The sequence below is a fragment of the Podarcis pityusensis genome (genome assembly GCF_964106645.2).
Source record: "Podarcis pityusensis genome assembly, chromosome: 14".
Taxonomy (NCBI): domain Eukaryota; kingdom Metazoa; phylum Chordata; class Lepidosauria; order Squamata; family Lacertidae; genus Podarcis; species Podarcis pityusensis.
The window spans coordinates 44,802,729-44,827,085 of NC_138039.1; the positions used below are offsets into that span (position 1 = coordinate 44,802,729).

Here is a 24,357-nt window from a genome sequence, read left to right on the forward strand (position 1 = left end):
TGTTTTGTTTGTATTGTTTACCAGGTTGCTAACTGTCCTAAAAACCAGCTGGTATGCAAAAACAAAGCCAGCAAACAAACAAATGTGTTTCCTGATGACTTGCAGATGCCTTTTCAGTTGGCTGAAAAAGCTTAAAATTGATTAATCAGCTATTAAAGGTTAGAACCTTAAAGAAACAAACGAACAGCAGGTTGAACAATGCCTGCAATTACACCACCTTCTGTTGATGCAAGAGATGTCATTTTGGAGTTACAGTATACTGAGGTCCTTGCCATCAGCCGGGGTGTTACGATGTGTTACAAATGCATCAGGTTTCCTTCAGACAGTCAATGCTGTTACAAGTCTGGATGAAACCCCAGATTCCCTACCAAACCTGGGACCCTATATCTGTGAGGGCAAAGCTTGCCAAACCCGTTCCTTTGTCAAGCGTGGCTGGTTAAAGTTCCATGATTCAGCATGAGCAAAGAATTTGCTCTGGGTTCTAGCTGCGACATAGAACCAGAGCCAGAGTTGTATGTGAGTGAGTTGGAAGGAGGCTGGAAGCTAGAGACACAGAGACATATTTGCTCCATTCTGGGCTTTGGGGCTCCCCTGGAAAACCTCATGCAGATGCAAGATCTGTTGGGGTGTTAATGCTGTAAGCCCTCTCTCCTATGCTCAGGTTGTATATACAGTCAAACCTCGGTTGTTGAACGTAATCTGTTCTGGAAGCTCGTTCAACTTCCGAAATGTTCAACAATTGAGGCGTGGCTTTGATTGGTTGCAAGAGCTTCCTGCAGTCAAGCGGAAACTGCGTCAGACATTTGACTTCCGAAAAATGTTTGAAAACCGGAGCATTTACCGTATTTTTCGTCCCATAGGGCGCTCTGGCCCATAGGATGCACCTGGTTTTTTTGGGGTGAAATAAAGGAATTCCCCCCCCTTTATTTCCCCCCCAAACCAGGTCGGGGAATCCAAACCAGGTCGGGGAACAGCGGGATGGCGGCGCTCCGCCTCCCCGCTGTCCCCCGAGCTTGTGGGCTGCAGGCTGCTGCCCGCAAGCCTTGCGAGCCCGCGGGAACTCCCGCCGGGCCCGCAAGGCTTGCGGACACCTGCCCCCAAAGCACGGGGCATCCTCCGGAGGGCACCCCATGCTTCGGGCTGCAGGCTGCCGCCCGCAAGCCTTGTGAGCTTGCAGGAACTCCCGCCGGGCGTGCAAGCCTTGCGGATAGCTTCCTGAAGCCTGCAGAGCGAGAGGGGTCGGTGTGCACTGACCCCTCTCGCTCTCCAGGCTTCAGCGAAAGCCTGCATTTGCCCCATAGGATGCACACACATTTCCCCTTCATTTTTGGAGGGGGAAAAGTGAGTCCTATAGGGTGAAAAATATGGTACTTCCGGGTTTTCGGTGTTCGGGAGCCGAAATGTTCCAAAATGGAGCTGTTCAGGAACCAAGGTTTGACTGCATGTGGAAATAAAACCATATATCCTAAAGACACAACATGAAGGAGAGACTCCATTTTATGTGAAGCAAGATGACTGTGCTTTAGAATCAACTATGAACACTGCTAAGTTGAATTGAGTGTTGGTGTGATGGCCTGGGAATCGGATTCAGAGGCTGAACCTGAGGAATCCCAGCCTGCACAGGAGTCCCCGCCTCCAGGACCAGCTGAGCCAGGGCTGGGGCTTGAACCTGAAGGGCCCCCACCTGTGCCGGATCCTCAGGAGCAGACACCAGCTGAATCCGCTCTGGCTCCTGAGGTGATCGAGGACCCATTGCCTGCAGGTGCTCCACTCTCAGCCCCGTCAGGTGAAGATGAGGTTGCCTCTGGGTCCGGTAACCCTCCAGCCTCTCCTGAGCTGCAGAGGCTCAGGGCAGAGAGGCGGAGGGAACTAAGTTCCTGCAGGAGGAGTGCTTGCCTCCAGGCCAGGAGAGGCGAGTTACCTGTGGACCAGGGCCGCCCTATGCCTCAGGGCAGATAAAAGCCAGCCAGCCCAGTCCCAGGTTGCGGGAGCAACATTGTTGGTAACCTGTTCCTGTTGGCACCCTGTCCTGCTCTTCTGCCAGAGTTCCTGACCTCACCCGACTCCTTGTCTTGGATCCTGCTTCAGCCTTGACGGACAACCTCCATACCACACCCTTGACCTTGGACTGGACACGGACCACGCTGCACAGTAACCCCCCGGGACCAGCACAGTTGGAGTGCTTCTTCTCTGCTTGAAAGAGAGCAAAGCTACAGTAGAAGATAAAGGGCCCATTAATTTACAGGGGCCCATGCTGCCCAGGTCCAACATTATTGCTACTTATGGTGGCTGCTTGTAGTTTTGCTTGCTTACCATGGCAGGATTGTTAGGTTTTGTTGTTTATTGGACCTACTTATATAATTTTGTAATTTTCATATACCATTTCCCCTCTGTTTATCTTATTGCTTTGTTCCCTGCTCTGGGATAGAAGATATTCAATGAATAGCGGACTATTGTGTCCCATTAACACATATCACATGTCCCCACTCCAAATGACTGATGACCTTCGCGCAAAACAGACACAGAGATTAAAGACAAAAGTATTTATAAAAGTATTTAAAGTGACAACTCTTTAACTTGTGTTCTCAAAACGAAGCAGTCGAACGGTTGTCCTCTCACGCAGATGCTGGTGGCGGTCAAGCCGTTTCCTCTGGGTGTGCTACCAGCTTGAGAGATGTTTGGATTTTGCAGGGTCTGGGGACAGGGGAAGAGTGAGGCCTCTACCATTCTACCACCCTGGTTGGAATCAAGACCTGTAAAAGGAACAGTGAGGGAGAAAGGTCTAAGGCTACGGACAGCAATTGCACATCAGTTTTGTACTGGCAACTCCCTTGATGTTTGTGGATGCTCATTGTCAGGTGTCAGAGTCAAACCCCCATGGTAGGTTGCCAGGAACAGATAACAACAACAACAACAACAACAATAATTTATCTATACCCCGCCCATCTGGCTTACCAATGCTTTTTATTCAATATTCACAGAGAGAGGCTTATAAATGCAGCCTCTTGGAGTGATAACAGTACTTCAAGTGAGTCTCCACCTCCCCTCTGTCACGGCTAGAAATTGGCCACTGTTTCTTTAATGCTTAAAATGCTGGGTCAGCTTGAGACAGCGGCCTGCACCGGGTTGTATATATATAAAGTGAGAAATGTTAGTTTGTTGTCGGGTTGGTTGGTTGGTTAGTGAAAGCTGGTAGTGTTGATGTGTACAGTTGGTCAGTCGCTTTTGCAGAAAGACTTTTAAGAATACAAGCAGAAAGTACTCTGCAAGGACACTCTTCTCGTGGACTCTTTTATGCCGACAAGGGTCCGAGGACCAGGAGAGGCAAAAAAGGGAGGTCAGAACCCCCCCTTTTTTTACAAACACTGACACCCTCTCTCACTTCCACTATGCATCATCACTACGGGTGCTGAGATGTGCCCTCTGCCAGAAAATATTATGAAAATGATATACAGGTGGTACATAACCCCAGTCAAGCTTGCAAAAATCTATCATGTGCCTGATAATAAATGTTGGAAATGTAAAGAAACTGAAGGTATATTTTTTCACCTTTGGTGGACGTGCCCAAAGATTAAGGCTTTCTGGGAGATGATATATAATGAACTAAAAAAGGTATTTAAATATACCTGCTTGAAGAAACCAGAGGCCTTTCTCCTGGGCATAGTCGGCCAATCGGTGTTAAAAAAGGACAGAACTTTCTTTATGTATGCTACAACAGCAGCAAGAATACTCATTGCAAAGCATTGGAAGACACAAGATTTACCCACACTGGAGGAATGGCAGATGAAATTAATGGACTATATGGAATTGGCAGAAATGACTGGCAGAATCCGTGACCAGGGAAAAGAGTCAGTGGAAGAAGATTGGAAGAAATTTAAAGACTATTTACAGAAATATTGCAAAATAAATGAATGTTAGAATGATGTTGGATTGAAGTTAAGTGGTTTCTAGCTGTATAGGTACAAAAGAATATGGAAAAATTGATTTTTAATATGTAAAAATTTAACGTTACAATATATCAAGACTAAGGATTAGGATTAAAAAGGAGGGAAAGGAATTGTTGGATTAACAAATTGAATTGGAATACAAAAGAGGGAGGTATGAGGAGGTCCGGGAAACAAATAAATGTAAAAGAAGTGAGGAAAAGATGGAATTGTTTTTAACTGTTTTTTCTTTTTTTTCTACTTTGTATTTTTCCTTTTTATTGTTAATTTTTTTTATTAATGTGATTTTTTTCCCCCTTGGAAACTTTAATAAATATTACTTTAAAAAAAAAAAGAGATGTGCCCTCTGCCTCTGAGCTCTCTGCTCTCCTACCATAAATGCCTGCTGGGTTCTGGGAGAGGTGGGGGTCTGGAATGCTTTCTAAAGACACTGTGTCCATCAGCTGTCCCCCCTCTGGTGCTGCTTCTTCCTCCTCTCCCATTATTTCCCAGCTTTCCCCTTATCTGCCTCTGAGCTGTGACCTTCCTCAAACCCCTGTTGTAATTATGAACTGTCGTCTTCTTCTCCGGAAGCACGAAATAAATAAAAAATTAAAAAATTGTCCAGTAGCCCCTTAGAGACCAACTAAGTTTGTTCTGGGTATAAGCTTTCGTGTGCATGCACACTTCTTCAGATACAGTGAAAAAGAAGTCACCAGACCTTTATATATAGCGGGAGGCTGGGGTGGGGTTTTTCTCAGAAGGGTAGCAGGAGATGGATGATTGACTCAATGGGTATGGTAAACCTGTTGATGTCTGTTAACGACTGGAAGGGTCAGGCTGAGGAGGTGGTCTCCATCATTTCTCCCCTGCCCAGTCCCTGACACTCATGCACTTTTAAACTATATTCCTATGGTATGGGGATTAAGTGGGGTCTTGCATGAGTGGAACAATGAGTTTTTTTATGTTGTGCAACAGAGGAATCCAACACAAAAGTTGTGCTAGCAGGAACCTGCTGCTATTGTGCCACAAAGCTACCAGCAACCTGCATGCGCATCCCCTTGCGCATTAATGTTCCACATTAAAGCAATGGGATGAAGTAGACCTCTGAGTGACTTTAACTCAGCACTACATTGCTTACAACCCACTGGCTCTCAGGGGAGTTGATACAGTTGGCAGCAGTTCAGCAGAGGGCGCATGGCTGAAGCGAAAACGGTTGAATACAGTGTTGCGCAGGTGTGTGTGTAAGCCAATGGATGCTCCCATCTGTGCATGCCTTCATCACACCTCTCGATTACAGTCTAAGGCAGCCTTTCTCAACCTGTAGGTCCCCAGATGTTGTTGAACTACAACTCCCATCACCCCTAGCTAGCAAGGCTCAGAGATGATGGGAGTTGTAGTCCAACAACATCTGGGGACCTACAGGTTGAGAACCGCTGGTCTAAGGCATGGCATGCCTCCCAATGCCACACTGGTTTTAAATTCTTAAAGCAGCTTAGCTTCAACAGGAGAAGTCAATGTTCCAAATGACCCCACGAAAGGTCCAGTTTTGAATACTCTGCCAGTTTGACATGGTCTGCAGCAGGGTTTAGTGTGGATCCACTCCCATACATCTTCCTTCCTTAACATTTAGGGAGCCAGAATCGGCACCCCTGCAAATCCAGGATTGTGGCTGCTCAGGGAACTCTGATCCGAGCACCACCATATCCCCAGGTCCAATCCCAATCCACCATGGGCGTCTTCCTGCTTTTCCATTCAAAACCCAAGTTGGAGCAAAACACTAGAAATGCACATTTTATGAGAATTCAAAGCTAGGAATGCATTTTTATGAGGTTTTTTTTTTAAAAATAAAAAAGAGCAGCAACACAACTACATAATTTTAGGGGAAAACACTCCCTTCCTCTTCCTTTCCCCTCTCAGTTCCTTTGTCAAAATCAACAAGCATTGCAGTTCTGGGAAGGCTCCTGTTTATACTGGCGGTCCAGCGAATGTGGTTAGGAGCATGAAAAGGCTTTAGAAGCATGAAAAAGCTGACTCTGGTCAGCCTCAGGAACCAAAACATGCAGAGAGGCTGGGCTGAGGAGGCCAAAGGAAAGATGGGAGCTGCAGCTAGTGGTCATGAGTGATCGGAGGTGGGGACTTCGATTGCCACTAGCTCCTCTTGTTCTGAGCATCTGCAGGGACATAGAGACTTGGGCCCTATTTGAGCCATACATTCTAAAAAGTATTGTGCCACTTTATGCAGCCATGGCTTCCTCCAGAGAATCCTGGGGACCGCAGTTTGTGAAGAGTGCTGAGAGACCACCCCACTGTTCCCCTCACAGAGCTACAATTCTCAGACTGATTTAACTGTCAGACCCTCTTCCCAGGGAACTCTGTGAGAGCTGTTCTGACAGTGGAAGAGACCTGCTTTGGGAGGTGCTTAAGCGGAGGCTGGGTAGCCTGCTGCCATTCAGGGATGAAGATGTCGTGAACCAGTGGTGTAGTGTGGGGCCATAGGGGTGGTTGCACACTGGGCGCAAAATTCTTTGGGGTGCAAAATGTCAAAAGCAAAGCAAAGCCAAGCAATGTAGCAATAACAAATTTAAAATAGTGTGTCCTCATCTTCACACAAAAAATCTCCCAATGTTTGCACAGGTAGACTGAGAAGCATATTTGGGCAGCGTCTGGTTGCTATGGCACCTTTTGCATGGGCTTTGAAAAGATGCCGGCTCCCGACCAATCCCCTGTCCTGCTCTCCGCCCTGCTCAGTGCTCATGGGATGCTGTGGTTGTCACTCAGGTAGGTCGCTACACTTCTGCCCCTTCATTGCAGCCTATTGGTGGGCAGTGCCTTGCCCCAGGCACTGACAACCCACGCTACACCACTGCTGTGGACCTCCAGATGATATTGGACTTTTGCACTGAAGCAGGCAGTTGGGCTAGATGACCTACAAGATCCCCTCTAGTCTCTAAAACAGTGGGTCCCAGTTATCTAAGTACTGTGCCCCCCTGTTTTTCCAAAGCCAAGCCAAGGACTCTCTACTTTTGAAAATGTTGATATCTCTATGGTAGTTTTTGTTATGTGACTGGTGCCACAGACCCCCTGTGTGGGTTACATGGACCCCTAGTTGGGAACCACTGCTCTAAAATTCTAGGATTTCTCAGTCAGTTGACACTGGACTCCTAATCTCAGGGTCGTGGGTTCAAGTCATGGGCAAAGGATTCCTGCATTGCAGGGGGTTGGACTAGATTACCCTTGGGGTCCCTTCCAGCTCTATGATTCTCAGAACTCTTACTGGGAGATTTTGCAGTTTGTAGTGGCGACGTAGCGCCCGGTGTAGTGAACATTGCATCTCACCACATTGTTGGTGAAGTCCGACTCCATCACAATATATTTGGGGTTCACCTGAACCTGCGGCAACAAAGCAGAAAGAACAAGTCAGACTCCAGGATGAAGAACTGGGTGTATTGTATAGCCATCATTCATCTGCATAGTCAAATCCCTTAGAAATGTTATTTTATCTGGCAACGTCTGTAAACAGGAAGACCTTCTGATTTTCTTTTTTTCTGTCTCTGCCTCTTACATAGCTCTGCTTTATACCCAATTTATAATGTAATAACCGTATCCATTTTAATTGCTCCTGGTTTTTTTCCCTTTTAGTTTTATTATCAAAAGCTCCTCATGCCTCTCTTATATTATTTTGTTCTTGGTTTTCTTTTCTTTGCGTGTATTGTCTGTTTTCGTTGCTCAATAAAATTCTAAAAAAGAAACTTAAAAATGTTCAAATTTCCTCCCAATCTGTGAAATTTTCTCTCCTTTAGAATGGAAACTGATAGATGGCAAATTTGGAGATAAGTGTTTTGGCTATGAAACATCCAAAATGCCAGCAAAAAAGCAGAATCTCTTCTACGAATATTACTTGGCACAGCAGAACACAGAAATTGCTTTTCATTTTATGGCCAGCTCAGTTTTGTCCTGACAGATTTAGAAAGACAATGAAGAGGACGACTTACCTTTAGGATATAATTCCCAGGCTGAACATCTGTGATATCAATCCACTGGCAGTCGATGTCAGCATTGTAAGTGTCATAACAACCCGGGCTCAGACCCTAACACAGAAAACATAACTTTAATTTGGCGCCAAACACTAAGCCAGAGTGGTACATGTTCTGGTTATCTCCTGATTGGACTACTGCCATGCGTTCTATGTGGGGCTACCTTTGAAGGAGACTCGGAAACTGCAACTAATCCAGAATATGGCAGCTAGACTGGTGACTGGGGGTGGCCGCCGAGACCATATAACATCGGTCCTGAAGGATCTTCACTGGCTCCCAGTACATTTCCGAGCACAATTCAAAGTGTTGGTGCTGACCTTTAAAGCCCTCAACGGCCTCGGCCCAGTATACCTGAAGGAGCATCTCCACCCCCATTGTTCAGCCCGGACACTGAAATCCAGCTCTGAGGGCCTTCTGGTGGTTCCCTCACTGCGAGAAGCAAAGCTACAGGGAACCAGGCAAAGGGCCTTCTTGGTAGTGGGGCCTGCCCTGTGGAACGCCCTCCTGTCAGATGTCAAGGAAATAAACAACTATCTGACTTTTAGAAAACATTTGAAGTCAGCTCTGATTAGGGAAGTTTTTTATGTTTGATATTTTATTGCTTTATTATTATTATTATTATTATTATTATTATTATTAAGCTCAAACAGGGATGGGGTCCACTTAGGACCTCCCCAGGTTGATCCCTGCTGAAAGCAAGACTGGCATCCATCAATCAACTGATTGGCAATGATTGCCAGTCCTGTTTCCTTAGCCTGTGGGGTTTAACTTTGAACTGCGCACACAAAGGAAGTGTTTTGCTCGACGTGTCTTTTGCCTGTGTGGTTTGAAAAACCAGTTTGCAAAGGCAAACGCTCTACCTGATGCCATGGTAAAGTCAGGCAACTGACACATGGATGGCATTACTCTTCCATCCCGGTGGTGTTTGGTGGATGGGAATATCAGGAATCAGCCTCCTGGCAGGATCTTGTTCCCCATCCCTGGTCTTCAGTGGCTGGCCAGGTTTTTATTCAGGATTTCCCCCTCAGACCTACCTGAGCAACTGCCAGGAGCTGAACCTGGGACTTTCCAACATGTCTGCTTTAGTCTTAAGCATGAGGCCTTGGCATCGCTACTTGCATGCCCGTGACCAACAATTCAGTAATATGCAAGGCAACACAATTACCAAATACAATGATACGATATCAATATACACTGCTCCATAGCAATTGTTGTTCTACTTTTCCATTCACCATATAGATGGGTTTATGAAGCATTTCTGTATCCTTACGCTGTGCTGAAGAAGAATTCCACGAAACAGTGGGTATATCCGGAATCACTGTTCACAACGTCTGTTTGCAAACTACTTTGGCAGTGTTGGACGCCATAAACAAAGCTTTACAGATTGTTTTCACCATATAAGAATCTGATACATTGCTTCTTTCAGAGACTTGCATAGTCTTCAAAGACTTTCAGAGACTTATAAGACTTATGTTTATTTGGTTTTATGTTTTCAAGAGAATCCATTAAGAGTGCATATTTTGTGACTTTCAGAGATTCATAAGTTTTCTGTTTATGTGATTTCATATATTTCATATTATATAAAGAGTATGCATTGATATCGTATCATTGTATTTGGCCATCGTGTTGCCTTGGATATTACTGACTATTGTTTGCAACACAGGGGTTAAATTGTTTCGTGACCAACAGCTGGCAGAAGACCTGTCCCGAGGCAGAGGACCTCCCTCTCCCAGTCCTCACCTGGGTGTGCGATGTACAGGCATAGCGCTTTAAGTTCCCGAAGTCACAGGTTGTGTCTTCCAGGCAAAAGCTTGCTTTGTGGCCCTCTGCCACTTTCTTGCCCGTGGCAGCATCTAGCAGGTCATAGTGGCTGAATTCATCCATGCTGTGGTAATGCCTGAGGATGGTAGCAGGAAGATACACACACGGATCTGCACAGTGCCGGATTTACATATAAACTAAACAAGCTATAGCTTAGGGCCTCACTCTCTTGGCCCCCCAAAAAATTAAAGGAACAAAATCCCACTGGATGTACATTTCCAAAATATAAGATAAAAAACAAATAAAACCTACATACTGCAGCAGTGTTTTGTGTTGTGTAGGCTCCTATGATGTAAGTCATGGGCCCCATCTGCTAGCCTGCTCCCTAAAATATCACTGGTTTGTCAACAAGTTGTTGTTGACAAAGGACAGCTGGACATATAAAGGGCCCCATTACCTTCAGTAGCTTAGGGCCTCAGCAAACCTAAATCTGGCCCTGGATTTAGCGACAACCGGAGGGCGAAAGTTTTCCCACATCTGCTCTAATGCTAGAGATCATTATATGAGCCACCTCTTCATGTTACTATTCTACATTACCAAAGCCCCAAGAACAGGCCTGGCATAAGTACCTGCCACTCTTGAGTAGGGATGTCAAAGAATCCCAGTGAAAATGGGAAAGGAAGTGGAAATTGCTCCAGTTCACAAGTTTGCTGCTGGTCCAGTACAGAAATCACCTAAGGGAATGCGATCTGTATTCGTTCACGATGTGATGTTTTTAAGTCCACAGACTTCTTTTATTTCCATATTTTGGTGTTCCTTTACACATAAATGAATGCATTTTATGTAAATAGTCATGTAAGTTATTTAACTTGGGTACCTTATGTTAAATAGTGGACAGGGAGGTGGATAACAGTTTTTGGCGGAAGCCAAACTGCAGCGAAATGGAAACAGCGTTGATTGTGACGAATGTAGGTAGGGGCGAAATTTGCTGTCTTGTTACATCCCTATTATTGGGCAGCTGTGCTGAGCTGTCATGTCTGCAAGCTGTCTTGGGTAGTCGCTAATAAATCACCAAAGGGGAAAACCTAAATGCTATTTTTTATGTATTCATGCAAATTTGGGAACAATGGCTGTAATTTTAATAGAATTGCAATATATTTATTCCCATAGTGGGAGAAATCCTTTAACTGGACTTGGACCAGACAGCATTTCAAACAGAGGACACTTTCAAACAGAGGACTTTCCTCTGACAGGACTTCAAATTATTATTATTATTATTATTATTATTATTATTATTATCCTCATACTCATTTATATAGTGCCATCAATGTACATAGTTTTCCCCAAATTTAAAAATGAATGAATAAGTAATAAAAATATTCTACCCCAAAGGGCACACAATCTAAAACAACAAATAATTGATGCAGTGAAAATCAAAAGTTTAAAATGTACAATTCACCAGCCGTTACATCAGGGGTAATAAAATTAGCTATTCAGACCCACGGCCTCAGGAGAAAAAAAAAGTTTTCAAGGGAGTTTTAAACACCAGGAGGAACTTTCTGACAGTAAGAACTATTTGACAGTGGAACGGACTCCCTTGTGAGACTGTGGACTTTCCTTCCTTGGAGGTTTTTAAGCAGAGGTTGGGTGGCCATCTGTCATGGATGCTTTAGCAGTGATTCCTGCATTGGAGGGGGTTGGACTAGATGATCCTTCGATCCCTTCCAACTCTAGGATTCTATGATTCGATACAAGGATTTCAAGCATGTGGAGCAACAAGACAAACAGGATGAGGACACGAGGACACTGAGAGGATTGTGCTCTGTAAAGCAGGACACACGCCCCTCTGAGGACTGCCTTCTAAAATTTCCCCCTCCAGGGCACTGTGGGGAATTTAAAATTGCTGCCTGCAGCTTATCCCACCAGCCAGATAAGCCTGTGATTTGTAGTCAGCCAATGTAGTCCATCAGAAGGTACCATATTTTTCCCTCTATTGGACGCGGTTTTCCCCCTCCAAAAATTGAGGGGAAATGTGTGTGCGTCCTATGGAGCGAATGCAGGCTTGTGCCATAGCCGCGCGCAACCCCTCCTGCAGGGAGAGGCTGCACGGGGCTATGGCTTCTTTAGCTCCATGCAGCCTCTCCCGGCCGGGAGAGATTGCGCGGGGCTAAAGAGGAAGCCAAAGCAGCCAGCGGGATCCACCCTGCTGGCTGCCTTGGCTTGTGCCATAGCCATGCACAACCCCTCCGGCAGGGAGAGGTTGTGCGTAGCCTGTACGCTGCTCTTTGGGGCTGGGGGGGGGGAATATTTTTTTTATTGATTTCCCTGTCTAAAAACTAGGTGTGCCCTATGGTCCGGTGCGCCCTATGGAGCGAAAAATACGGTATTTTGTCAAGCTGCTCCTCAAAAAATCTGCAGATGACTTGGGCTCAGAAGTTGCTTATTGAGTAAACAAAATGCAACTGTTATTATTAATAATATATTAATAAAATTAGCAAGGAAGGGACCTGGGTCTTAGGGTGGTGGTTTTAGAGTGTCGGACTAGGATCTGGAAGTTTGGGGTTCAAATTCCCACTGGGCTCACTTCTGGTGACATTGGGCCTTCCTCAAAGGGTCATTGTGAAGATAAAATAGGAAGTGGGGGTGGGAAGAGATTCATCCGTGCTACCTTGAGTTCCTTGGAGAACCGGTGAGATAAAAGTGTAATGAATAAATGAAAAACTGTTATTAAATCCCGTCAAACAATGGGATTATACAGGGAACCCTGTTTATCACCCAGCCCTTTCCCAGCCCCATTCAGAGAGCCCCAGGACTAGCACCCCCTACTTACTGGTGGCAGCTGTGCCACTCCCAGGTGTGGCGGGCCCGGTTGGGCAGGAAGTCTGCTGTGCCCTGGTTCTTCACCCTTTGCGGGAAACGCAGGAGAACTCGGACGTCGTAGTCTGTTGCTTCAGGGGTGTAGGCGGTGCTGGAAGGACATTAAAGCAGGTGGCAGGACAAGGTAAGAGGATTTCTGGGAAAGGATCAGTCCTGGGTGCAAATGCAGAAGGACTACCAGCTTTCGAAGTGCACCCAGTGTTTACTTACATGCCATAAAATAGCACCCCCAGCTTTGGGGTGATCATTGGATTTTTAAAAATGCTTTTGTATTTCTGCAAAAATTCCCCCCTTCTTTGTTCTTCGGTGGGCCCCATTGCTGTTGGCACTTGCGACATGGGTTTGCTGTTAGAAGGACTGTACTTCACACCTATTAGCATGGCTTGCTTAGTATCATACAACCTAGGCTGTGATCCCAGGTATATTTACTTGGGAGTGAGTCCCTTTGGCCTCAGTGATGCTTACTCCCACGTAAGTGCTTGGAATCTTCTACGATTCAAGTTAAAATAATTTGGAATTGGTGTTAATATTGATATCATTTCCTTTTGCATTATAACTTGTATATTGAATGAAGAAAGAGGTTGATTCTCCCACTGTTAAGAATTGGGAAGATCTGTGGTTTTGGTATTGTTTTACCTAAGGGATGTTTCTTCCATATCATTAAGAGATGTTGGAAGAAGAAGAAGAAGATTCTGCAGTGCAGATTAGGAGATATATTTTGTTGTCTTCTTTTAAAAAATGCATACTTATCTATATTAAGCTTTTAATTGTTATATCTAGTTGTATGATTTTAAATGTGCGTTTAATTTTATTGGTTGATGACCATAAGGAATAATTGATTCATATAATATTGCCTTTTTGGAAAGGAAAGGGTGATAGAGAGGGAATTGAGGAAATGAGAAAACAACAACACGAAGATGTTTCGAAATTTCTCTGTAACCACAAATGCTGGAGACATGCTGTTGAATAAATTGAACATCCAGATCCCAGGCTGGCTTAGGAACAAAGACAGCTGTTTTATACTAAGTCAGACCCTTGGTCTATGTAGCTCAGTATTTTATACACAGATGGGCAGTGGGTCTCCCGGGTTTCAGGCTGGGTTTCCTTCAAGACCTGCCTGGAGATACCAGGGATTGTATCAGGGGTTCTTCTGCAAGCAAGGCAGATGTTCTACCACTGAGCTTGGCCCCTTCACCAAGGTCATTCAAGCTCACTGCCAGCTTCTGCAGCTGTGGAGCAAACTCCCCATACTTATGCACACAGCACAGACCTTATTGGCAGGCTGTACCTGTGCATGAAGGCATCTTCCATCAAAATGCTCTTCTCGTTTCTTTTCAGTGATCCTCTGGATGGTTAGTCGCCTTGGACTGGCGATCGAAAAGACCCAGAGAAACATTAAAAACTAATTGCTGGTTTGCTAGTCTGTGGTCCGCAAGTCGTGATATTGCTGTTGTGAAACATTGCTTCATCAATATAGTATTTCCCCAAACTTCTGACAGATGAAACAAGGGCAGGTGTCGAGAGAAGAAGAGATCCATTGTTTCCTAGCGAGTTGGTTGCTATCTGTAATATACTCTGTTTAACGAGGAGTTGAGTAAGAAATAGTCTGATGAAAGAACCATGTACAACACATCTTCTCTCCTTAAGCTACTTTCTCCTTCTGCCTCATGCTTGGATCCACATCCTAAACTAGATAGTGAAAATGTCCTTAAATGTATCATCACATTTATCCTAACACTACCTTAGAGCCTAGAGGCAGGTAGGTTTTAAGACATGTCTGCATTTAGGGTTTATCCACACTTACATTTTGCCCCACACTTTCCAGGGGCAGCTCTGTGCTTTCCTAGTCCATGTCTGAGCACTTTGAGTCCCTCCCACCCCCCACACTGCTTTCCCCAGGAAAACCCACTCTTTACCCCTGAATCAGAGCAAACAGTGATTTGGGTTTTCTACGTATTGCCGTTTGCTCCGGTTTAGCTGTAAAGAGTGGGTTTTTGCAGAGAAAGGGGTGGGGCAAAATAAAGGGAAAAAAGAAAAGAAGAAAAAAAAGAAGTTCTCCAACACAGATCTGGAAAGCCCAGACCTGTGCCCAGAAATGGAGAGCAAAGTTAAGTGTGGATGTAAGGAACTGTCATTTTCAAGTAGGGTTGGGAGATAGCCCTGCCTGAAATCATGGAGAGCTACTGCCAGATAGCCTAGGCTATATTGAGCCAGAGGGATGTCTGACTCGGTATGAGATGGTTTCCTGTGTTCCTACATTATTGGTGAAAAAGGGGGCCCATTCAGGAAGGCCCCCCCCCAATGAGCTCAAAGAGGCATAGCAAGGATGTTCCCAGCAGCAACCTAAAATGGCAGATCTGATTATGAACAATGAGACAGATGAACCACACAGCAGAAAGTTGTTTCAGGGGTGGGGGGTTGCGGAATAAAGGCAGCCACGACAGAACTGTTCTGAAGGAAGGGACATTACCTTGCAAGACATTTCTCTTCAGCAGCACAACGCAGGGAGTAGAGATGAGCCCTTTGGACGTAAGTGGAAGCTTGGACATAGTTTGGGTCGGGAACAAGGTCAGGGAGGCCTGTTGAGAGAGGCAGGAGTTAGTTAGCTGTGGTGATATAAGTGCAAGAGCAGGGATTGGCAAGGTTTACTTCGCCTGGGCCAGTTCACTCCAGAGGAGATCCCTCCATGGGCCAGATCGTGCGTGTGCATGAGCGCACGTGCACACAATTTCCGGCATCTGCGTCTGCGCAGTCGCGAATTCTGGCACCGCGGAAGTGAGTCCCCGCACCACGCTGTGCCAGTTTAGTGCAGCGTTCAGGGACTTGCCAAGCGGGCGGCTTGGTTCAGGGGACAGCTTGTGGGCCGGTTAAATGACCCCCGTGGGCAGCTTGTGGCCCATGGGCCTTAGGTTGCCTACCCCTGTGCAAGAGTAACCAGCCAAAGATGGACTTATAAAAAATTTCAAAGCAGAAGACAGCTTTCATTTTTAGCTAAAGAGCCTGCCTGTCTAAGCCTGACCCTGTTTTAGTTTATTTTGTGTGTGTTGGCAAATAAAAAACGTACCTTGTCCAAGACCACTTGGCTGTTCTTCTGGAGTTGATTAAATCAAGTGTTTTCATTTCGTTAGGCTGGCCCCATCCAGAGCATCTGTGGTGATTTTGCCCCCTGTAAGCTCAGGGTGGCCACGGGTCCTACTGTCACCATTCTTTCTAAGGTTAGAGGATTATCAGATGACAGGCCCCTTTTTGAAGGAGTCCTCTGTCCCAAGGACTCTCTCTGCCCATGTGTGGCTTGAAGAGAAGGAACCACAAGAAGGGCAAGTGGGGACCTCAAAGGCCTTATCACCTGCATAGTGGGTTGAGCAAGCCACCTAGTCCGCCTGGACAAAGCCTTCTTCCTGGTAAGGTGAGATCTACTATATTTCTGTTTAAACTTCCACAAAAACACATGGATGGTGTTGACCCGTGTTTGGTGTAATGCGTGAACAAGCCTCAAGCGAACAGGCAATGACATCAAGTTAAGAGCAGCAGCCCAACCAGCAGGCTCCAAGGGTTGGCAGGACGCCCTGCAAGATTGTGGACATTGGATTGTGGCCTCTCACTGATGCCAACCCTGAGCATGACCCTCAAAACGTGGGAATTTGGGAAGGTAGGGATGGGGAGATGACTACCATTCACTGACTGAAGCAATAAAAGCTCGTGAGAAATTTCCCCTTCCTGCCTTGAATATTGTTGTTATTACCCCTGAAAATCCCCCCACCCAATGTCTCAGTCTGCAAAGGGGGCCACCACATTGAGGAGGCCATTTTGGCCCAGCCCTATATTCATAGGAGATTTACTGATATTGGGTGCTTCCAGACCATGGTTATTTTCAACCAAATGAATCCAGGCCATGCAACTGAAGCTGATTGGATGCTCTTGGGGGAAAAAAACATTTCTCTCTCCCACTCGCTCAAAAGCACTGGGCTTTTTGCTGTAAGGAAAGTGATGGGGAAAATCCGCTGAAATGTGTGGGATAACACTTGCTTTGAGAGGTCATCTGACTGCCCCGCAAACAAATCGAAGTGAATGTTCGTTAAATAGACAACATCATTTAACCTTAGGTTGAATGCTTGATGAGCATGTCACCTGGAAATGCCTTCAGAGGTGCACAATGGAGGGTCCTGCAGTTTTTGCCATCAGTGTGAAGACATCCCAGTGGTGACTCTAGGCTATGTTCATACCAGTGGTTTGTGAGGTTTTGCTTTGCAGTGTTTCAAGTCACATTCTGTTGCCCGTTCCCTGATGTGTTTCCCCATTCCCTGAAGCTGTCATATGAGCATTCGCAACGGCTGCCTGAAATTACACACCTCAACTTAACGGCAGCTTCTGCTTTCAAATCAGATGGAAGCTGGTTTGTAGGAAAGTGCATCAAACAGGAGTATTTCTCAGAAACCTACGGGATACCTATGGATTGTGGCTAACGCCACTTGCCCCTAGCAGTGGGAGCATGCTGGAGTCAGGGTAAGCAGCAATGTGCACACGACCTTAAACTCTGGTCATAATGATCTTGTCCCCAACACCTACCTCTTAAGATGACCATGTGTGGGCCGAGCCAGCTCTGTTGTGGTTGTCCCCCACCCCTCAGCAGCTCATTGTGCTGGGGGGCGGGGCTCCCAGGCTTTTGCCCCAAAGTCCTCTCTTGATGCACTCTTGCTGTGTAAAATGTGAAACCCGCTAATGGGCCATGGAGATTCTGCTTGAAAACGAATGCTGACTGTTCAAGGGGAAAGCCTGCTCTCCTCTGATCCAGACTTTAATGGGAGCACCATTGGCCCCTGATTTCATTTTTAATTTTTTTATTTTTACTGAGAGTGAGAAAGAACAATGCTTTCTTGTTTCATGGGCTGTTCTCCCCGGAGGAATCACATCACCACATTGGCTCTCGTTTCCTGCCTCTATGCTTAGTCATTTCTGCTGATGTAATCCCCAAGGGATTATCACATTAAGAGAAGATGGGGGGGGGGGAGGTGTTGTGGAGGGGAAGGGAAACGGTTTCTTTAACTGAGCTATTCCCTTCTTAAAAAGTGAAACGTGAGACTTGCCCCCCCCCCCAATTCCTTGAGCTGATTGTCAGTGTTTAAGGAGAAGGGATCTTTATGACTCAGTGATTTAATACATGCATTAAGAGGGTGGGGGTGGGGAGAGATTTGTCATCATGCATACATATACACACACTCCCCTTATTTGTAATAACTCAGGGATGAGGAAGCTATGGCTCTCCAGATGTTGCTGGACTCCAGCTTGCATCAATCCCAGTCAGCACAGCCAATGGTCAAGGCTGATGAGTCCAGCAACAACTTGGGTGATGCAAAGGTTGCCCATCCCTGGATTGGTGCCCCACCCTGCAGATCTTCACAAGCAACAGTGGGCTGCACATGATGGGGTACAGTGCCCATATTCACCTGCAGAACAAATGGTTGGTGTCAGACTACAAGCAACATATACCGTATTTTTCGCTCTATAAGATGCACCAGACCACAAGACGCACCTAGTTTTTGGAGGAGGAAAACAAGAAAAAAAATATTCTGAATCTCAGAAGCCAGAACAGCAAGAGGGATCGCTGCACAATGAAAGCAGCAATCCCTCTTGCTGTTCTGGCTTCTGTGATAGCTGTGCAGCCTGCATTCGCTCCATAAGACGCACACATATTTCCCCTTACTTTTTAGGAGGGAAAAAGTGAGTCTTATAGAGCAAAAAAATGGTATTTATAAAGGAGTGGATGTGGAAGAGCATTCCTATTTCTCCTAGAGAGCTACTGCCAGTCAGTGTAGACAAAAGGTAAACAAAAAGATAAAGGACCCCTGGACGGTTCAGTCCAGTCAAAGGCAACTATGGGGCTGTGGCGCTCATCTTGCTTTCAGGCTGAGGGAGCCAGCGTTTGTCCACAGACAGCTTTCTGGGCCATGTGGCCAGCAGGACTAAACTGCTTCTGTTGCAACGTGTCAGGGAACTGCCATCGGAGCTAGAGGTGGAGGGAAGGCTCCAGAGGGATGGCGGAGAGGGTCCCAGTAGGGAGAGAGGCAGCCCGTCCGCTGGGGAAGGAAATCAGCGTAACACCAGTGGAGAAGGGGGGCAGATGGGGGAATCGGAGAGGAGGCTCCAAGACTCCTCGCCGGAGACCAGCGGAGAGAGTACAGGTCCTCTGCTGCCCACACCCTCCCTGCGCAGAAGGCTTCCGCGCAGGGAGTCTAGGCGGAGACTAGGCGTCAAGGAACTTTTGTGCTGGAAGAAGTTTAAGAAACGCCCACTGACGGATTCTGCCAGCGACTGAGACAGTCACGATGCTGGAGGCTGTTCAGTCAGAAAGCGTCTAACCAGGTAACCTCACCAGGAGTGGCGGCAACTTATGCACGAGCAACCCCTAAGTCCATTACACAACGGAACACCATGATGGAAGCCAGAGTGCATGGAAACGCCGTTTATCTTCCCGCCGTAGTGGTATCTATTTATCTACTTGCACTGGCATGCTTTCAAACTGCTAGGTTGGCAGGAGCTGGGACTGAGCAACAGGAGTTCACCCCATCGCAGGGATTTGAACCTCCGACCTTCTGATCGGCAGGCCCAAGAGGCTCAGTGGTTTAGACCACTGCGCCACCCATGTCCCAGTGCTGAGCTAGATGTTTCAAAACTTTTGAGAAACCATTCAGGGACCAAGGCATAACCAGTGGGCCAGAGTTCTGGTTTCCCATTCCTGTAATAACTGGTTGGAAACAGAAGGCAGGAGAAAGCTGGATTCCTGTGAAGCATGCATGACATCTGAATGCCCTGCATTCTTCCTGGATTGGTATTGGAGCCATCAGTTCCTGGTTTTGCTATGACAGCTTGGTAGCAATCAACCAGGACCCCCAATGTGTTACAGGTGAAAATGTGCTTATATAACAACCCTGGTCTTCAATGAAGGATCCAACAAGATGCCCTGGCTTGCTATTTCACCCTGCTATAGGCTGTATTCCACCTACTGTATGGTACACTGACATAGCCTCTCTTCTGCTAATTTAAAAGCCCAGAGGGTACTCAGTTAAAACGATGTGCCAAACACTGAAAACAGCACCAACCATGCCCATCGGCTGGGGGTTCCCAAAGGTTTTCAGGAGTACTGCTTTTGGGGGAACCTGCAAAGGCAGCCTAACAAAGACTGAGCATGGGCAGTTGCCACACAGGAACACAAGAAGATGCCTTATACATAGACCATTGGTCCATTGTATTGTCTGGGCTTTCAGGAAAGGCTCTCTCCCAGCCCTACCTGCCAGGAATGGAACCTGGGACCTTCTGCATGCAAATCAGATACTCTGCCATTGAACCACGGGGCTTCCTCTAATGTCGACTGTTGATTTTGGGGGGAAATGGGAAACTGGGAGCAGGTAGGAATGGACTGGAGTCGGTGGATCTGGAAGAAGGAAGACCAGTGATGTGGGTTTTTGGGGTGGGAGGGAAGGATGTGTAGATTTCCCCCCCTGGAAATTAGGCTAATTTAGATTAATTAGGCTTACTTGCACAGGGTGATTTGCATTGGAATAATAATAATAATAATAATAATAATAATAATAATAATATTTTTTATTTATATCCCGCCCTCCCCAGCCGAAGCCGGGCTCAGGGCGGCTAACAACAATCAAATAATCAAACAATCAAATAATCCAACATTCTAAAAACATTTCATTATAAAAATTAATTAAAATCAAATTAATGGCAACCGTTGAGCAAAATTCTGTGCAGGTTGCCAGAGGAGGGAGTCAGGCTGGGCCCTGACCAAAGGCCTGGTGGAACAACTCTGTCTTGCAGGCCCTGCGGAAAGATGTCAGGTCCCGCAGGGCCCTAGTCTCTTGTGACAGAGCGTTCCACCAGATTGGAGCCACAGCCGAGAAAGCCCTGGCTCTAGCTGAGGCCAGCCTAACCTCTCTGAGGCCTGGAACCTTCAGGATGTTTTTATTTGCAGACCGTAGGTTCCTCTGTGGGGCATACCAGGAGAGGCGGTCCCGTAGGTACGAGGGTCCTAGGCCGTATAGGGCTTTAAAGGTTAAAACCAGCACCTTAAACCTGATCCTGTACACCACCGGGAGCCAGTGCAGCTGGTACAGTACCGGATGAATGTGATCTCGCAGCGAAGACCCCGTAAGGAGTCTCGCTGCAGCATTCTGCACCCGCTGGAGTTTCTGGGTCAGTCTCAAGGGCAGCCCCACGTAGAGCGAGTTACAATAATCCAGTCTGGAGGTGACCGTCGCGTGGATCACAGTGGCTAGGTCAGGGCGAGATCTTACTATGCTACACGGACCAGTTGTCAGACTCTGCTTGTGCCCACACCATATGTTCAAAGCACATGACTTTCCCCCCAAAGCCCTGGGGATTGCTGTTTGCTAAGGGTGCCGGGAACTGTAGCTCTGTGAGAGATAAACTGCTCTCCCTGGGATTCTCTAGCGGAATGCATGTGCTTTAGATGGGCTTTAAATTTATGGTGTGTGTGCATCTTTATAAGGCAGTTTCTGATACTCTTTGCCTTTCAAGACGGGGAGGCTTTTTGTGGGAAGAGGGCCCTAAAAGCCAGTTTCTCTGGTCTCACTTAATGAGGCTTGGGCACTGTTGGGTTCCTATACAGCCTGGGAACATCTGGGCATGTTAAGCCCAGCCCCTTCTTAAGTGGAATGGACAGCTCTTCTGTGTTAGCAGTGCTTTGCAAATATTGTTTATAGGAGAAGAAGTTTGGTAATTGGAACTGCCCGGGGAATTTCCGATAAGCCAGAAACGAATTACTCAGATGGAAAAGCGTCCAAGAGACGCAGATTCCCTCTCTCCCTCCTGCGAAAACTGTCAAGGAATTTTTCGGGGCACCCTGGGTCAGGACCTTGGTGTTACCTCTCAGCAGAAACCCAAGGAATCGCCATCCACTTTAAGTGAGCATATGGGGAACAGGGAAGGAATGTAGAGACCTGGTTATCTTGCCGCCAGTATCCCAGGGTCTGAGATTCAGACCAACTTGCAAATGGGAAAAAGAGGGGTTGGGGAACGCACAAAAATCACCCCAACGCCCACGCGGTGAATCAAAATCCCGGTGGGAATCCAAGACAAATATGCAAAGCCAAGCTGTTGCTAAGTGATCCTCGTACATATACGGAAATAAAATGAAAATAAATCTAATCAGAGACATGTGGAGGCTGCAGAGGAGAAGGCAGGCAGCTTCAAGCAGAATGCCTCTGTTGGTCATTGGGTCAGGCTTGAATATAGAAGGCAAGTGTTTTCTTTTAAAATGGTAGATTACCACTGCAGGGCCTGGTCTAGGTTTTAGGTCGCTTTCGATCTGATCCACTGTCCTTGTGGCTCTGTGGTGTTGACCTTTTTGTTTTTCCGAGGAAGCTGTTCCTGCAGGCTTACAGAAGATCAGCTTTGCAAGAGCTAACCTGCTATGTCAATTCAGAGCTCCTTGCGAGAGCTCAGCTTCTCAGTGGCCAGTTAATGGACACAAGGAAGAGAAAAAGTTTAAAGAAAAATGCAACCACAGTAGAAGGACCAAAAAAAAAAAAAGCAGCAACAGCAACTCTGATCTGTAGATTAGTTCTGAGAGCTGAATTGCCATAATGGTGCTGGTTTTAATATGTTGTTAGGACTTTGTTTGGATGTATGGATGGACTGATTAGAGCCCTGCACAGATGATAGTTCTGGGGATAATTAATGCATGGAGGGATAGATAAGCATCAAGCCCATTCTGGCCTCTGCCCAGTATACCTGAAGGAGCGTCTCCACCCCAATCATTCTGCCCGGACACTGAGGTCCTCCTCTGAGGGTCTTCTGACTGTTCCCCCACTGTGAGAAGCAAAGTTACAGGGAAACAGGCAGAGGGCCTTCTTGGTAGTGGCACCCGCCCTTCAGATGTCAAGGAAATAAACGACTATCTGAATTTTAGAAGACATCTGAAGGCAGCTCTGTATTGTGAAGTTTTAATGTTTTCCTATGTTTTATATGTGCTGTAAGCTGCCCAGAGTTTCTGGGGAAACCCAGCTAGATGGGTGGGGTATTATAATAATAATAATAATAACAATAATAATAATAATAATAATAATATTTTTTTTCACATGTTGTTAAGCTCATCTACCTATATACAGTCTACATCCACACATTTTGGACATGTGTAGACATTCTCCATGCAATCTCTGTTCTGTAGAGCTTCCTTCCTCAGCTGTCGTCTACAGTTTTTCGTCTGTCATGAAGTAGAGGCTGGTTCATTAGGAAAAAATGGGATACTGCTTCACCAACTTCAGTTTGGCCTCAGCCAGGCCCTACCTGCCTGCCTTCTTACTTACAGCCTGTCCAGGAGTTGCCCTGCCTGTTAATTTCCTCCTCTTTGGTCTCAGTGTTGGCCTCCTAGATCTCAGCAGGAAGGAGGCTATGGACCAAATTAGACTTAGTTGTCTCTGCCTGTCATTGGCTCTGGTGCCACCAACTGGTGGGCTCCCTGTCTTCTTCTCTACCAGTCTTAATGGGTACCAGTCAACACGTTTACACTTTTATGAAGTGATTTTAAGCAGGCTACTGATAGGTAGCACTATCCATATTGTGCTTTTAATTGTGCTGGCCAAATTGTTGGTTTTTCCCTCTGTGTTACCCAATTTGATGTTTAGACATTTGAAGATTTTAATTTGGTTTGCTGCTGCATGCCATGTTTGCTACTTTGTGAGGAGATGCTTCTAAAAAATGCTTTCAATTTTTTTAATATTAAAAAATCCTATTAAACAAATAAAATGATGCTTCTCACGGCAAAACACTGAATGAATGTTTTTGACTCTTGGGCTATTGAATGTTACCAACGTGCAAGAGAGTGTGGAAGAAATATCAAATGTATGTCCTGGCTGGTTTGAACTTCCTATGCTTTCAAGGTTTGAATGAAGGAACATTGCAAATGAAAGGAGCGGCGTGTGGATACTGTTGTTATATAGCTTAGCCACTAGGTGGCCCTAGACCTAGTTGTTTCTGGGTGGAGTCAGGAGTTTCCTGCTGCTGTTCCATCCCTGTCGGGGAGAAACAATTGTGTCCTGGTCTTGCTTCCTGTTTGCTGTCTCCCGTATAAGCCTTTCAAGATGTGAAGATTTCCCCTATTGCTTCGTAAGGTTGCATTTAATAATCTTTCCTTTTCATAGCCTCAAAAGTTCCATTGTTTGTTTGTTTGCTTTCTCCATGGTTCCTAAACTCTTTGGCAAGATGTCCAGGCTTGTTTTGATATGACCTGGCACACGATGAACAGGGGGTGGGGAAACTTTATTTCTCCCCCCACCCCTGTCCAGCACTGCTCACCCCCCCCACCCCGCTCTCTGTCTTATATTGAAGACTGCATGCTGGTAGTGGGTGGTGCCAGAGTAAAAAATGGGCAGGGTTTGCAACGTTGCTGGATTGTAAAGCCCTCTCCCTCCTACAGTTGTACCTCGGGTTAAGAACTTAATTCGTTCCGGAGGTCCGTTCTTAACCTGAAACTGTTCTTAACCTGAGGTACCACTTTAGCTAATGGGGCCTCCCGCCGCGGCGGCGCGATTTCTGTTCTCATCCTGAAGCAAAGTTCTTAACCCGAGGTACTATTTCTGGGTTAGCCGAGTCTGTAACCTGAAGCGTCTGTAACCTGAAGCGTCTGTAACCCGAGGTACCACTGTATTTGCCTCCTTGCCTCTCTGGAGTGCTTAAAATTCAGGCTGCCAGAAACTAGGCTGAGGGCTGTAGGTTCCACACCCCTACTGACC

The 24,357-nt window shown here is 46.3% G+C and overlaps 1 protein-coding gene across 2 annotated transcripts in view; it reads right to left on the reverse strand.

Moving 5' to 3' along the window:
• Positions 1-2,528: 2,528 nt before the first annotated feature.
• The window catches only part of LOXL1 (lysyl oxidase like 1), a 30,017-nt gene continuing 8,188 nt past the window's right edge, over positions 2,529-24,357 (reverse strand). Inside the window, exons 2-7 of one of the 2 annotated variants that reach the window (XM_080980398.1) lie at positions 15,069-15,177; positions 12,552-12,689; positions 9,701-9,857; positions 7,919-8,014; positions 7,159-7,316; positions 2,529-2,753 (exon numbers count right to left, since the gene is read on the reverse strand). In XM_080980398.1, the coding sequence (XP_080836524.1) occupies positions 7,197-7,316; positions 7,919-8,014; positions 9,701-9,857; positions 12,552-12,689; positions 15,069-15,177 (620 nt within the window). In that variant the 3' untranslated portion in view covers positions 2,529-2,753; positions 7,159-7,196. The remainder of the gene's footprint in view (positions 2,754-7,158; positions 7,317-7,918; positions 8,015-9,700; positions 9,858-12,551; positions 12,690-15,068; positions 15,178-24,357) is intronic. The other variant, XM_080980397.1, reaches the window with a different exon arrangement.